Source organism: Schistosoma haematobium, chromosome 6 (assembly GCF_000699445.3).
Source record: "Schistosoma haematobium chromosome 6, whole genome shotgun sequence".
In the NCBI taxonomy this organism is placed as follows: Eukaryota; Metazoa; Platyhelminthes; class Trematoda; order Strigeidida; family Schistosomatidae; genus Schistosoma; species Schistosoma haematobium.
Window position 1 is genome coordinate 24584242 of NC_067201.1, and position 17177 is coordinate 24601418.

A 17177-nucleotide genomic window follows, 5' to 3' on the forward strand; every position below is an offset into this window, starting at 1 on the left:
ACGATGCAGTAATGGTCGAGTAATATATATAGGTTTTCTTCCTGACTGTACAATATGTCAAAAGAACTTTCCTTACATCTTTTGAGGGAGTTCAATAATTGATTAAATATTTTTAAATCACTAAATGATATTAGACCACCATTAAACACCTGGAGACAATAAACGGCTGTTTAATCCTATTATGGGAGTATCCAGCAGTTGTCACTCACAATCCCACCAAAAATGTTTCCAAACTAGGACCTTCTTTCACAATGGCGAAGGCCTAAACTTATGACCACTGATTCGGGATTGGAAGAGAGTTACTGTCTGTCTTCAATCAACTCATCATATTGCGCGACTATATTCCACTGAGTATTGTCTCACACCTGACATGGCTGAACTCTACTGCTCATGTTTTAAAAACCATGACAATTTCATGATTTTTACAAAACTAATTTAGTACTTATTATCATTAAAAACTTCAAGTAATTTGTAATTTTATAGTTGAATCCATGAATCAATTGAAACTAGCCCACCATAGAAAACCTGGAAACACTGGACGGCTGTCTCGTCCTAGTATAGGGCTCCTGGGCATTGCGCATCCACGACCCCACATGCGAGATCTGAACACAGGACTTATCAGTCTCGCACGCGAACGCCTAACCTATAGACCACTGAGCCGGTATCCAGCGGTGTTAATGTCTAACTTCAACCAATCCAAGAAATTGCGCCACCGTCCACTATTGTCTTCAGTAAGTTATTATCTCACAACAGACCCGGTTGAACTCCATTGGTCATGTCTTCTCAATAGAACTCAACGAAATAACACTAGTGACTCATGAATTCAACTATAAAATTACTAAAATCACAAAACCCCTTCTGATAATAATTTGTAATTTATCTTATTATGATCATAAAATCACACTGACATTGCTGAACTTCACTAGCCACAACTTCTCATTGTGCTTCGAGAACTTATCAATAATCACACGATTATAGTATTGATATGGGATTTTTATCGCGAATCATTTAATTTGTAGACAGTGTTCCTCACAGACTGATGTCAATTGTATCATTGAAATCTAGATAGAACTAGACGACCAACTTACTGGTTTAGTGGTCAAGACCTAAGCGAAAGACATGAAATGTCATAGAACGGAATCCTATACTAGGATGAAACAATTGTCTAGTGTTCTCCAATTTTCAATCTACCCTAATCAAAAATCAGTCTATGATGGTTCCAGTATAATTATTGATGATCATTTTTTTATCAGATGGGGTTTGTGGAGATTTTAGAAATTTTCACAGATTGAAATCATGAGTCAGTTGAAGCTAGACCACCATGGATTTCAATCTGTGAAAATTTCTAAAATCTCCACAAACCTCATCTGATAATAATCATCTGTTCACTAGTGACTGACTTCAAGAGAGACTCCTGGAGTTCTAGTGGGAAGCCGTTACCAGTGGAGTTCAACCAGGTGTATTGTGAGATATCAGCTCACTGAAGACAATGGCATACGGTGCACAACTTCGTGGATTGGTTGAAGTTAGACATTAACACCGTTGGATGCCGGCTCAGTGGTCTACTGGTTAAGTGCTCGCGTGCGGAACCAGTAGGTTGTGGGTTCGGATCCCGCGGGGTGCGGGATCGTGGATGAGCACTGCTGAGGAGTCCCATACCAGGGCGAAACGGACGTCCAGTGCTTCCAGGTTCCCATGGTGGTCTAGCATCAACTGACTCATGATTTCAATCTGTGGAAAGACCGTTTTTTTTGTGTATGATACAAGATAGAGACAACCTATCCAAAGATCATATATCATGTTTGCATTTAAATCAATAAATCAATTTAATTCAACAATTGAAATACTTTTAATGATTCTATGATTAACAATGAATAAGTGACCTTTATAAAGTTTAATTTTACATTTTCTGTGTTTATGACCTAAAGGTTATTTGAGGACAAGAGAAAAATGAAACGTGATAATGAACCAATCACGTATAATCACTGTCTATAATCGATTGTAGAGAAAAGTAAGTAAAAATTGGATTACACATTAATTGTTCAGGAAAGAAATTTTTCTTAAGTATTTTAGTGTAATGTAAAATGAAACTGATAAGATTTAAACTAGCTCTTTTTATCAGTATAGGGTTGTGGAGATTATTAAGTTATTGATTGAGATCTTGAACCGATTGATGTTAGATCGTGACCAGTGGAGCTAATCTGTGTCGGGTAGGGGCAGGTATCAACCTCAGTACAATAGAAGATGTTCGCGCAATTTCATGGACTGGTTGAGGCTAGACATCAACACCGTTGGATGCCGGCTCAGTGGTCTAGTAGGTTAAGTGTTCGCGCGTGAGATTGAAGTTCCTGAGTCCGAATCCCGCGAGCGGGATCGTGTATGCGCACTGCTGTGGAGTTCCATACTGGGACGAAACGGTCGTCCAGTGCTTCCAGGTTTTTAATGGTGGTCTAACATCGATCGGTCCAAGATCTTAAACTAGTTTCACTGATATTTAGACCAGTACACAAATAGATGCTGACTCATTAGTCTAGAGTCTGTGCTCACTCATGAGATGGAAATGGATGAGTTCAATCCACTGCGATGGGGTCATGAATGTTCATTACCCATGAATTCATACTTATTATTATTATTAATGACTTTATTCAATATTATATTTTGGTACAATATGGAATCCTCAGCACGAGGTATTTCAACAAGTTTCTTTTACACAAAATAAAAAGCGGAAAAGTGAAAAGAAGATCTGATTCTGTACATCTTTTCAACTAGAAACATGTTTAAGAATACAGGTTATTGACTATGTCAACTTTAACAACCTATTCGTCACAGAGTATTATTGCTAGGTAAGGTATTATAGAACTCTTAAACCTTCGCTTGCGTGCATGGATTTTAATGTATTGACGTCTCGTTCTACCAGAAGATATACAAGGAGAAAGATATGAATCAAGGGGATGATTAGTATCTGATAAGATAACACCTGCCAGGAGTTTGCAAGACTTCAGATGTCTATCCACAACCATATTAATAATGACCCCAAAAGATTCACCACACACCCTGCAAACTGCCTTCAGCACTCTCCGCAATACAGCAGTCTTTTCTCAAAAGCCTGGAAAGGGATAATAGGTAACATGAAAGAATTGACAAACTGTAAGAGTAAATGTCGAGTAATCCCGAAAGCATCCAGTTTTTTTTCATTTAGTAAGTCAGATAGAAAACTTTCTGCGGTAACAGTAAAATATGAGAAGACCAAAAGAGATCAGAGGGAAAGGTAGCACCAAAATAACTGATCTTCGACACTGTGTTTATCAAAGAGTCTCCAATGGTACAAGCATTATGGGATCCCAACATGGTGTTTAGGTGCTATTCATGTCTCATGCTAAAGTTAACAGCTTGATATTTAGAAGGATTAAGTATGAGACCATTAACAACAGACCACCATTCAATACGGGATAAAAACTCATTCATTTCTATGCGATGTAAAGAGGAATGGATAGGCATACATACAGTGAGATCATCCGCATATTTCACAAAAGTGTTTTCTGTGGAAGATGGCAGATCATGCAGTAAAAAAAGAAAAGAAGAGGTGAAAGAACAGCTCCTTGTGGCACATTTTCATGGAACAGTAGAGACGTTGAACAATTTCCTCCAAACATAGTGTATTGTTCTTTTCCAGAGATGTAGGAACATAATCAGTTGATTATTTAACTGTCAGTGTTGACGCTGATTAACTTGTTAAGTAAAAGTTGTCTTGGTATAGAATCCAAAGCAGAAGAATAGTTTAGAAAAGAGCATCGAACATACTTCTTACCCTTTTCCAAGCTGAACAATATATGGCAATGCAGAACATCAATGGCATCTAAGGTGCATCTAGGACGAAATAGTTGAACACTTCTTTCCGGTTTTCAGTGGTGGTCTAACTTAGATCGGTTCATGATTTCAATGACATTAATTTATAATATTATAAATATTGACGAAAATAGTGTCGTATGGTTAACTAAGTGAGTAGAAGGGGAGGGGTTAATTGTAATAAGCTAAATAATTACTTAGAAGGACTTTTTTGCAAACAACAACCGTGGTGCGAGAAGGCATTAAGTAGGACTTCCCTGACAGTGGTTGTATGCACGTGGCTATGTGATAGCATTTCGAGAGGGAAAGCTAACTCTCTCCACTGTCAGCCGTACCAGAGCATTTGGGGGCAAGGAAACGAATGTTTTATAGCCATATAGACGAGATCTTTAAAGTTTCAAAACAGAAACGAAGACATAAATATATTCACTAGCTATGTAAAATCTTGGTAATATTATTATTTTTCCAATATTTTATTCATTTGGAATAACAGTTTTCTTATTGTCCAGAAATCAGCTTACATTCATTGAAGCTCATCGATATGCTCCATGTACTACGACTGAAAATTTTAAGACAATAACTAAACACAAGACAGGCACATTTTTGTGTAAACAACTACTTAAATTTAATAGTTGAGATCATGAGTCAATTGAAGCTAGACCACCATGGAAAATCTGGAGGCACTGAACGGCTGTTTCGTCCTATTGTGGAACTTCTTGATTAAAACGATTGTAATGATAGACTAGTACGAATTTTAAAAGTCTATGTAAACATATATATATTCTTTGATAAGATTAAACTGGATTGTTCTAACCAACTTTTGAAATTCCTTACTCTAATTAGCATATATCAGTTACATTTCTTTCAACTATTAAGCACAGCACATTTCTATTGAATAATGTTAAAACTAAACTTATTGATTAATTTAATTCGACAAAAAAAGGTCGCAACACATATGAATGAACAAAGCAAGAATTATATGATGTTTGTAAAATTCTATTTTACACTTTCTTAGTATAAATATTTTATATTTTACTTATCCATCAGTAAAATATAAGAACATCTGGAACTCAAAACAATACAACTCAACTAACACTTAAGTCAGAATTTTCAATACTAATGTCAAAACAGTTCTACTATATGGGGAAGAAACTTGGAGAACTACGAAGGCCATCATTCAGAAGATACAAGTGTTTATTAACAGTTGTCTATGTAAAATACTTCGGATCCGTTGGCCAGATATTATCAGTATCAACTTACTGTGGGAGAAAACAAACCAGATTCTAGTGGAGGAAAAAATCAGGAAGAAGAGCTGGAAGTGGATAGGACACACATTCAGGAAAGCACGCGACTGCGTCACCAACGCAAACCCTCACTTGGAATCCTCAAGGCCAAAGAAAAAGAGGAAGACTAAGGGACATATTACACCGAGAAATGGAGACAGACATGAGAAAAATGAACAAAAATTGGATAGAACTGGAAAGGAAGGCTCAGGACAGAGTGGGTTGAAGAATGCTGGTCGGCGGTCTATGCCCCATTGGGAATAACAGACGTAAATAAGATTTATCCATCAGTATCCCATCATCAAGTCAATTTCGTGACGATTGATTAATTAACTGTTTAGGTTATATATGAGAAAGGTATACACCAGAAATAATGGGAGATGGTTGTGTGATATAATAGATTGACTGAAGCTAGATTTGCACACTATTAGATTCAAGTACAATGGTCTGAACATTAAGTATTTGCGCGTGTGACTGAAGGAGCTATGCCTGACCTTCCTCAGTGGAGTCAGTCAGTCAGTAACAACGTAGAACTTCGTACGTACGTACATCAGTTTGAGTTGCCACACCACATTAGCATAGAGATGCAGTGGTCGATTCAAATCCCGTAGTGGTAGAGGTAATAAGAGTATAAGCAGTAATCTGGAAGAATGGTGTTTGGAGATGTTACTTAAAGAGTATAATACAGTGAAATAAATTTGAGAGGAGAGAAAAGAGACCATGAGGAATAAGGAGATCAAAATTTGGGAGAATACAAAGAGTGGATGCACCTGCGCCATTGCAAACGATTTTGAGCCATGTCATTCAGGGTCTCTAACCATCGGTTGCCATCATCTCGCGGTCCCCAACCAGGTAGTCTACACCTACCAACATGACTCAGACCACTTGCACACTGCCGAGGAATCTAATACTAGGATGAAACAACTGTCCAATATTTCCGAACTTTCAACAGTTGTCCAGCTAATAGTCTTCACAAAGCTTCATGCTGATATTATTTAAAGTTATCAAATATAATCAAAATGTATGACATTTAGGATCATTTTATCAACATTATCAAACTAATCCACTAAATAGAAAACATTTGTCACTGTTTTATACAAAACTACAAATTATGAAATAAAAATAGGAATGAATGTATAAAGAATGAGAAGTTGGAAGAAATCATTAACAGTATGTTATTTTGATTAGTAATTCGACATTGACCATCAATCATACATAAACTTGACGTCAAGTTTACGGTGAATTAGTTTAAAACAATAAATCAATATTCAGAAAGTGGTTCTGTAGATATGATAGTAATTTTAGTAGTTGAGATCATGAGTCAATTGAATCTAGACCACCAAGGGAAACCTGGAAGCACTGACTGGCCTTTTTTTACAGTATGAAACTCCTCAGCAATGCACATCCACGATCCCACATGCGAGATTCCAACCCAGGACATATCAGTATTGAGCCCGAATGCTTAACTTATAGACCATTGAGCCGGCATCCAACGGTGTTAATGTCTAATTTCAACCAATCCACGAAGTTGCGCCACCGTCCATCATTGTCACCAATGAGTTACTATCTCACAACAGACCCGATTGAACTCCACTGGTCACGTCTTCTCACTAAAAATTCAGGAAATACCTCTTGTGAGAAAACGATGATTATAATCAAAAAGGAGTTTTGTAGATGAAATGACCGTCCAGTACTTCCAGGTTTTCCATGGTGGTGTAGCTCTAATTGACTCCTGAATCCAGTTATTAAACAAATTAATAGTACTATTATTATTGGTAATATGATAATGTCAATCATTCAGTCAAAAAATATATTTACAAACATATAATTTGTTTTAATTGTAAAGTTTTTACTCTATCTGACAACAGTAACAAAAACATGATATCAGTAAAACAAATATTGCCAAGTATACTCAGCTGATGTTTTTTTCTACACAATGTCATCACTTATTGATTATTTGACGTAAACCACTCAACATATATCTTAATTATTTGTCAGTTCGAGTCCCAGAATGAACATCAAGTCTGAGATGCAGGTACATTCAGCTGACGAGTCACAAATAGGAGGAAATGGGCGTCCTGGACTCCAATGCTACCTTCCAACCACCTTCCATCTCTGCTTATAATGCTTGTGATTATTTTATTAATTGAGATTAGAATTATCCAGTTTATGATATTTCTCAGTCGTAGAAACCACTTACTTCCCTGTACCTCTAAATGACTAACTTTATGAAATATTATTATTATGTACTATTATTTATTATATTATATTATTATCATCATATTCGACCTTTTAAAGGTTCTCTACTGGAACACCAATGGTTGAATAAAAGCTTAAGGTAAATTGTCAAAGGAATTGTCAACTTCAAGTGGTGTTCTTCAGGGTTGTCAGTTTTCCCTATTTTTATTTAATTTTGAAATATTTTTGAGATAACATTCTGATTATCTAACTTTTTAGGAATTGATTCTATGCCAGAAGAATCTCCTGTGAACTTAGAATATGCAGATGACATAGTCCTGTTTGAGAATACTGAAAAAATGAAGAGTTTTCTGATCATTGTAGGCAATAATGCTAGCATTTTTCGGATGCGTTTCGCTCCCACTAAATGAAAGATATTGCTTCAGGATTAATTTGCATCAACAGCTAAGCTTGTGATAGGGAGTAAAATAATTGAGTGTGTAAAGCACTCCACTTATCTTGAAAGTCTCACTAGCCCAGGTGGGTTGGTGTCGGACTAAATCTCGACTAATTTTTACAAAATTAAATCACCTCTCGCGTAGGTATTCGTCTCTCAACCAAATGACAATTATACTGCTCAGAAGCTAGCTCCGTTCTTTTTTCCAGTGTGAAACGTGGTCTTCAAAAACAGGGGATATTTATAGCTTACTAGCATTCGATCACAGATGTCTTCAAATTGTTGTCCATAAATGTTGAGATTATCGAGTTAGCAATTTTGAGGCTGGATTCAGAGTTATTATATTTTATTTATTTGAACACAGATATTGGTACAATGGGGCACCAGATACATATGCCCCACACAAATCTCATTCAGAGCACCGGGTAAGAATGGCGAATCACTTAATGAGCTAGTGAAACGCGATAATGACTCGTGTAGGAGTATTCTGCAGGGAAGTAAATGGTGGTCAAACTAAGATATGACATTAAGTTCATGAAAAGTGACTGTTGAACTGACTCATGTAGATAGGTAGGTAGAAACTACCTGTTTGCGGTTCGCGCGATTATTGTATCTAATATTAGTGGTTGTTGTAGTTGTAGTCAGTGTATAGTCAATAAGTAATATTCGAGGAGAATGGAACAGTTTACGGAGTGAAACACATATTTGAAGATGAACCATCGGTCATTATGATCCTGTAAATGTCAATCAGTTAGTATGAACTTACGCTCACTGTTAAGTTTGACGGTCAACATAAAAACATTATTTTTAAATCGTAAATATGCTTCAACTTTTGGTAAATGTTCACTACTTGTGTAGGACTAAATTTTGTCTAATCATAAGAAACTGGTTTTATTCAGACATTTGATTTAGTGGGTTTTTTTATTTAGAGGTACTTTAAGCACATAGAGCTTACACAAAATTGATGACTTAAAAAGAGATATTAGACCATATACAGTAGTTATTCGATTAGTAAATATGTTTTCTTTGGAATTTATGTAAGACTACATCAAAAGAAACACAAGAATTTTAAAGTTCAATAAAAAATAGGATAAGTAATTTATGATACATAAACCATAACAACATTTTACTGAAATTAAACTTATTATGGGTTAGAGAATGCTAGTCGGAAGCCTATGCTCCATTGGGAGTAACAGGTGTGAATAACTAAATAATGTACAAATCTGTTAGATATTAATGAATCGTTTTATTGTGTAGAGTGTTGAATTTGTTAGAAAAACTTTAAAATCACAAATTATAACTTACTAAGCATTTGCTTTAAAAAAATTCTTATGTGGCTATTTAACACTGAAAAAAATTAGAATTATAAAATGTTATATTTGATATTCTAAATTCTTATTATTAGTATCTTTAAAACCAAACAACGGTTAGATGATTAAAACAGTTCAAATACAAGTAACTTTTTCAGATTCAGATTCAATTAAATAGACTTAGGTGAGGGTGGTTCAGTTAGTCAGTCAGTAACAACATAGAACTTCGTACGTACGTACATCCGTTCGAGTTGCCACACCACATTAACACAGAGATGAAGTGGTCGATTCAAATCCCGTAGTGCTAGATGTAGTAAAATTATGAGCTGTAATCAGAAAAATCAGGGTTTGAAGATGTTATTCTAGGAGTATAATCCAGTGAAATAAATTTGGAAAGAGAAAAAGAAAGGGACATGAAGAATACAGATTAGAATTTGCGAGAACACAAAGAGTGGATGCACCTGCGCCATTGCAAACGGTTTCGAGCCATGTCATTCAGGGTCTCTAACCATCGGTTGCTATCATCTCGCGGTCCCCAACAAGGTAGTCTACACCTACCAATATGACTCAGTTCACTTGTCAGTGACTTCATGGACTTGTTCCATGTTTTGGTCTGGCCACCCCTAGCTTTCTTCCAATCTACTCCTATACAACAAAACATCGCACATCGAGGCAGTCGGTCGTTGGACATACGTAACACATGTCCAAATCATCTCAACTGATGAAGTCTCACTACGTCATCAATTTATTTGCCATCCTTACCTAGTACCCGTTTCCTAACAACTGCATTACTTACTCAATGGTCCCAGGATATACGAGCAATATTTCGAAGACACCTATGATCAAATACTAGTAACCTACGGATATCCTCTACTCTTACTGGCCATGTTTCACTTCCATAAATTAGGACGGAACGAACTGCTGCGCAGGGTGCTTAATAACAATCAGCAAACGTCATATTGGGCGTAAGGTATTTAATGGGCAAAATAATCTTATTAATAGACTGACCACATTGGCGATAGTCTGAGAGTACTCTACCAGAAATTATATTATTCAGTGAGGTAAATATTCAGATGTTATACATATGCATATATATACATTGTTGAGAAGGTAAAGGCTTTTGATAGATCCTATTTTCTATAACATAGGTAATACTGTCGAACTTTTACCTAGTTAACTGACCATTTAAACATAATTAATTTCTAGGTAAACACTGTACAAAATAAATTCATAAAAACCAGTGCAATGGACAGTTATTTTGTCATAGTTTGGAACTCTTCAGTAGTGCAGCCTCACACAAGCTTGACATCAAAGCCATCAGTCCTTTAAGTAGCTAATATTTTATTGGCCTAATGAGCACAAGTTTATTTATTTAAATCATGAACTTTAAAAAAATCATTTTATTTAAAAAGATAGTGGTTTTAAATACAACCACCAGATAGACATTAACAATGAAGAGCGGTTCAAATAACACCACACAGTTGCTATTTTTCTAGTTTTAGACTCTTTAGAATATTAAAACTAAAAAACTTGTTTTCGTGGAAGATATATGAAACTAAGGAGCGCTTTATATATATATATATATATATATATCACTTGTTAAAACTATGCAGACTTTCAGATTAGAACCAATAAAGTCTATGAGAATCAAGTCCATATCGTAATATGGCGATGCAGCTATTAAAGACCAAATTTGTCGGTCATAAAATAGAGCGCCCGACTTTAGAGATAATGTTATAGTTCAGGATAAGATTTCTAGAATTTGCAGGAAGGTGTATTTTTGATAGAAATTACTTTCTATGGTCTCTGGGTTATTTAAAAAGTTGGTTTAGACAGAAACTGTGCATTGGTTCACACGTTGACCATGCAGAAACAAAAATGCTCCAACCTAAATTGTTGTTATTCGCAATGGTTCGAGACGGAAGTTCTATTGTCAGATAAACCAACTAACATTAGCAAAAGGCGCTAAAATAACTTGGAATTCACACAGATACGTCTAGTGCTCATTTGGTCGTCTTGAGCGCTTATTAGTCAGATGATGAAGAGTTTGCGAATACTTACTTTTAAGACACCATGTATATCAATAAATAACCATAAATATATAGTGGCTTGTGAATAATAATTACCTACTAAGTATCTTAATTAATCAAACTTTTGTTACACAAAGCTAGCTTCATTTCAGTTTTAGAGTTGTTACGAGGAACCATCAGCTTATTATTTTTACCCATGTTCTAGCCGGTAGAGTTTGCAAAGATTCAAGGTTTTATTGAATAACTGTATTTTTTCTTGAAACCTTGCCAATAATATCATCATCGTAAGATTGTTGTCGTTTCAGAGACCGTCCACCTATTATTTGTATGATTTTTCAGTATTGATATCCTGTATCAAACGTGCCTGTACTCTGAGAGACATTTAGGAATTTCGTTTATTCTACATACCTTTTTTGATCCGCAACCGTCACCTTAGCAATAAACCTCAGCGAAGTCGAGTTGGATTAATTATTTATTTATTTGAACACATAAATACTGGTACAAGGGAGCAACAGATACATATGCGCCACACAAAACTCATTTGATTTGTGTGAGGGCTGTGATACTGCTCGGGTGCTCAAGCCGAAACACGTGGTTTTCTTAGGGGGCCACACCCAGAGCCTTCGACTTAAAGGTCTGATCCATAAGACAGTGGAGCATCGTAAGGAGATTCAGTCCCATGGTAGCCGGTGATAAACGATTGGTTCATACGCCATTTGTTCCCTCAGAATCCTGAAGTCAGCCCATGTGCACCATTAGTTTGAATCAGGGTTTTCCAACTCCCCTAGGTAGACCCTTCGTGTCCACCAACCCCGTTAGAGCGCCGGACATTTGCTAGATAGATAGACAGTTTACGTGCAAAAGTTCCGTTGGATCACTGTGGCATGACTTCATTCTTTACTTATTTTGTTTACCTGGTAAAGATCACTCCGGAGTGATCCCCAAAGAACAATAGCTTTTTCATCTATGATTCGATTAAAACAAAATTTGGAAGCCATTTATATAGGATGTGGACTCATTTTTATAGAATATGAGACGAAATTCTTAAAACAAGTCTAGATTAGCATAACAAGTGTAAGTTAGTTGATCTGATTATCAAACACTAATCAACAGAATGCCCTGTACTTCAAATGTTCTGTATGATCGGTAGTATTTACTTCGTCACCGTCTTATACAAACCTTAACTCGCTTTAGCTCAACGCACTACGACTTTCCAAACTGTGCAATGATAACTTCGCAGGTAGCATGAAAACCACTGACAGTAAAAATCCCATGACATTATTGGACTATCGTTTCATTGTGAGGCAGCTATTAAAGTCCATTTTTCTTAAAAAACAGGATGTAAAAATTTGGATATGACTGAACTACTGCAGTGATCCTTACTAAAGCTCCAGAACCCTGAGACGACTAACAGTGGTTAAAACCAAATCCGTGAGTGATGAGGTTCAGAAAGTTTCATCCCTTGGATTTACATGTTTGTTTCCCTTGGTATACTGAATCTATTTTCAACATGAGCATGGTGATTTTTTAGTCAACTAGGTGCATCAGACTTTGCAATTTTAACCTATAGAATGGGTTCCAAGACATAAAATGTTGAATGACTGAATGAAAGCAAAATGATGGACTTACTTTATATTTGTAAATAGTTCCCTTGTATATAACCACACGTGTTTTATTGTTCATATTGCCTCAGGGAAAGGCCCGTAGAGGACCGAGTAGTTAGCACATTAAAGACGATCATGTTGGAAAGTAATAATCCTAATGAACATAGATAAGCAACTCGATGTTAACTTTGGGACGCGATATCGTGCTACTTTTTTGAATAGAGACAAAGGGGCAATGACAATGTATGAAGCAATAAAACATTGATTTGCAATGTACAACATCCAGTTTTTGTCATCCTTAACTCAACATTTTTTACGATTGAGACCGGGCGTCTAGTATGCTCAAGAACTTGATATTGATGTCATTATTCGCAGATATTAACTTCTATTGCAAAGAATACCTGAAAAGCATTACTTAGGGATGTGTAATATAAATTCATCAAATGTCGTGGATGTTATTCAGGTGCTTACTAGTTACTTTGTGTTAAAAACACTGTGTGCTGAATGATTAAGTTTGAATAAACTGCTTTGATTTTTGACTTTGTTGAATTAAATGTACGATAATTAAGTCCGCAAAATTAGTAATTCTGTCTTGGATGTCTTGATTGGTTTTACTGGACAAACTCTATTTGAATGCGTCCAGTCTCACATTCTACACAGATCACGAGAGGGTACACTGTTCTAAGTATCACTTGCAACTACCGTCCAGCTTCGACCAAATGCTACTCAATATATCGACAAAATTGACATAATGTCTACGAAATCATTCAAACCTGGTTTCCGTTTTGATTGGGCTGACGTCTTCCAATCAAAACAGTGTTGCACACTCAAGCGTCATCAAACCTGAAATATCTGTCATCCTAACCAGAGACTGGCTAAGTGATATGTCAGATCGTTGCTAGTTTTTATGTCGTAATCACTTATTACTCATACATGTAAAAAGAAGGAAACACTGCGATCCCCACGACGCGAAGTAAGAACACCAATACTTAAGCAAATGAAGACTTATTAAACCTAAAACATGACGACAACCCCAGTAGAAAATACGCTTATTTTATGTTGACTGTACACGTATTTTGATTATTAATTAAAATGAAATCACATACATGAAAAATAATAAGTTATCCAGATCATATGCTGAATGTCATGCTGAACATAGTTCATGTTGATTTAATACAAGAACATCGTGACTTGAACAAACACTACACTCAAATAGAATAATGTCATACAGAATAAAGTACCACATTGGACAAATTGTTGTCAAAAACTAAGTCCCAAACACGCAACATGGTTCCATATTTGAATACTTCCTACAGAATAGTAGGGGGAATTAAACGTCTTTGGTCCATGAACAGTTTCGGCGTTAGACGAAGGATCGATAAGGTAAGACAGTCTACTCAGCCTCATCGGTTTCAGTGACAAACAATGAGTTTCAGTCTGTTGCACTTCATGGACGGGATCATGGAAACGTGCTTCATCTTTATTTTTCTCTATCCTGATCTTACTAACATATGCTGTTGCCTATAATTAGCATTTATTCTATACGACCCACTTTTAAGCGCGACCAGACTGGCACCGTCAGGTACTAACTGAGGAGTGTGACATCGATGTAAGATATCAGGTCATATTATTTTCATTCAACTCCAACAGATCGATCATTCATAAATGTCACCAGTATTTGTGACTTGTAGGATAATGATGGCGAAAAACTAGGAAGGTGAGTTATCAACAGTAATAATATCAGACTTCCTGATATTGCTTGACATTGCTCTACTGTGCCTTTAAAATTCAGGCTACCACTATAGTTGTGCATGTTTGATATGCTTCCCAAAATATTTTTATACGAAGTATTTAAATGGCTCGTTTTCAGTTGACCGGAAGTGGAATGGATAACTGCCTAACTGGAAAATCAAAATGGCATTGTTGCTGTAAAACAGGCTTTAATGGATGCAAATTTACACAAGTAAGGAAGCTAGGACAGTCGGCCAAAACACCAATATATTTAGTTGATTGTAATCATTGCTATGGTAATGTGATCAAAACCATGTTAAGCAAGTCAGTCATACTAAAGTAAGGAGGAATTTGTTCGTTCTCGACAAAGAATAACATAATATTACTCTTTACTATCTGTTAGTCATGTACTGCTACTGAAAATATAGAATCTTTGGTAATTGGGTTTACTACCACGTCTAGGAACGCATTTCCCCATACCTTAGGCCTTTAGTAAGCATCGAAGAAATGACGAAATAGTCGTCGAGATTACAGCAACCCTCTTAGTATGCAGATTTTATTCGAATTAGATGGTAACTATATTAAATGTTACCCCAGCCTCCTAAATTCTGTGAGTGGGTCGAAATGTTAGTTTTTCGCGAGGGTAAATAAGGGTGAGGCGGTGTTAGAATTTTTGTTTGTTCGTTGAAGTTGTAATTTAATAACCTGGCTCAAATCCATCCACTTTGTTAGGTATGTTTACGTTGCCTACCACTGACCAGTGTACACATATATCGTGGTTGGAGCAAGCAACGGCAAGTGCACAAGAATGGGGAGTAAAATATTTTATTATTGTCAACAATTTCAGGACTTTTGGTCGTAACTTGTTCGTCAAAGCAAACTGTGGCTGCATAATCCATAAGTCTTACGTGGAAGTCACATGATTGTCTACACTGATTCATTGCATCGTACCAATTACCAATACATGACGGAAAACAAATTCAGGCTGGGCTAGAGATAGAACAATATATTTAATATGAGTAGAAGCAAGTTGTACAGATCTACCACGACTGCAAGGCCGAGCCATGCCGTCCGATCAATTCTAATTAATTTAATTCATTCTTCCTGCCTTCATCGTCGGGCTTTTCTCCGTGTTAAATGTTGAATATCTATTTCCCATATTGTCTCGTATTCAGCTTAAAGGATTATGTAGTTAGGGCCTAATCCCACTACGAAGGAATCTAGGCTGCCTGATTATATTACAAATTGCAATTCAAAAATATTCTTCTACATAGTCTTAATTTTAATAGTAGGCTCCGGAGTTTTGATTTGAAATTGGTTTGACCGAGAACTACCTTATAGTTTAAATATCGTACTACTGCAGTGTGATGGTACCCAAATCTGTCAATTAATACGACAGATCAATTCATAAAACTAAATACGCACAGCAATGACGACGATGGGTTTAGTGAAAACTTTTAAAGACGGTTCTACTAATTATTAAATTCGAATGACAGAGAAGATATATTACAACGCATGTGTAAGCCTGGTTAATGTGTAGGTTGATGCGGTATATGAAAATTTTAAAAAATTTAAAAGATGTGTAGGAAGTAATTTGTCTACAGGTGTAACTCTAAGTTATTTTGTGGACTGTCGAACACAGAGTCTTGGTTTAGCCATAGTCAGAACAAGTAAGCTATATGGCTTGATAAACTTTATCTGTTTCTGGAACGTAAATTAACACCGTTAGTATACAAAACAAACAGTACAGTCTGTTAACACAGGGAAAAACAGAGACATAAGTAACAAACCGAACAGTAACTAGAGGATGGGAAAAATGGGTCAACAAGGCGAATATTGTTTTATAATGAACATAAAATTGTGATTGGCGAATAAACAAGACAGTCATACAGGGTCAAAGAAAGTTAATGTGATGATGGCAGTTTCACTTTATCATTAATGGGTTCGTTTATCGATCACACTTTACACTTCCCCCGAAACGCACACCACGTTTATCGTCCTAGGTCGTCTTCACCGTCAGATAACCGGCTTTCAAAAGTATAGTTTTCGTACATCCCGAACGATTCCTTCGTTCGCTGTTCTCAACTTTGCTGTACGAACTCGTCCATCAGGGTCATAGCTTACGTGTTCGACAATGGCTTTAGGCCATAGATTTCTCGGTGAGCCAATATTGTTTACTAGAGGATAAGTTTGAACAATTGTATTCAACTGAATTCAAAGACCCATTTAGTCTTACTCCATCGATGTCTGTGGAAGATCGTATAGCATTCAGCTCTTTATCAAATTCAGTGCAAAGGTTAAATCGGCACTATCAAATAGCTCTGCCTTGGAGGCACTAACACAAGTTACCTTATAATAAGAAATTAACAGAACGTAGACTCAGCTGTTTGAAAGGTCGACTTATTCGGGATACGAAGTTTCTCCAAGACTATGTGAACGCCATGACTCGGCATATAAAACGAGATTATGACGAAAAAGTAAACAATATCAACTTTGATGAACGAATTTCGTATCTTCCCCATCACGCTGTCTTCCATCCCAAGAAGCCTAACAAGTTAGGAATAGTGTTCGGTTGTGCAGCTCAGTATGTTGAGACGCCTTTAACCAAGAATCTTTATTCTGGGCCTGATTTAGTCAACAACTTAGTAAATGTTTTCACCGGGTTCCGGCGACGACCAATAGGTCTCTGTCAATTGCCTAAATACCTGGTAAGTTTGGAAGTTGATTCTAAGTGAATT

The 17177-nt window shown here is 36.3% G+C and overlaps 1 protein-coding gene across 1 annotated transcript in view; it reads right to left on the reverse strand.

The window, feature by feature from the left end:
* MS3_00008869 (uncharacterized protein) overlaps positions 1-14322 on the reverse strand; it is a 53912-nt gene extending 39590 nt beyond the window's left edge. The window contains exons 1-2 of the mRNA XM_012942026.3: positions 13815-14322; positions 12734-12862 (exon numbers count right to left, since the gene is read on the reverse strand). Coding sequence (XP_012797480.3) covers positions 12734-12787 — 54 coding nt within the window. The 5' untranslated portion in view covers positions 12788-12862; positions 13815-14322. The remainder of the gene's footprint in view (positions 1-12733; positions 12863-13814) is intronic.
* Between the last annotated feature and the right edge of the window lie 2855 nt (positions 14323-17177).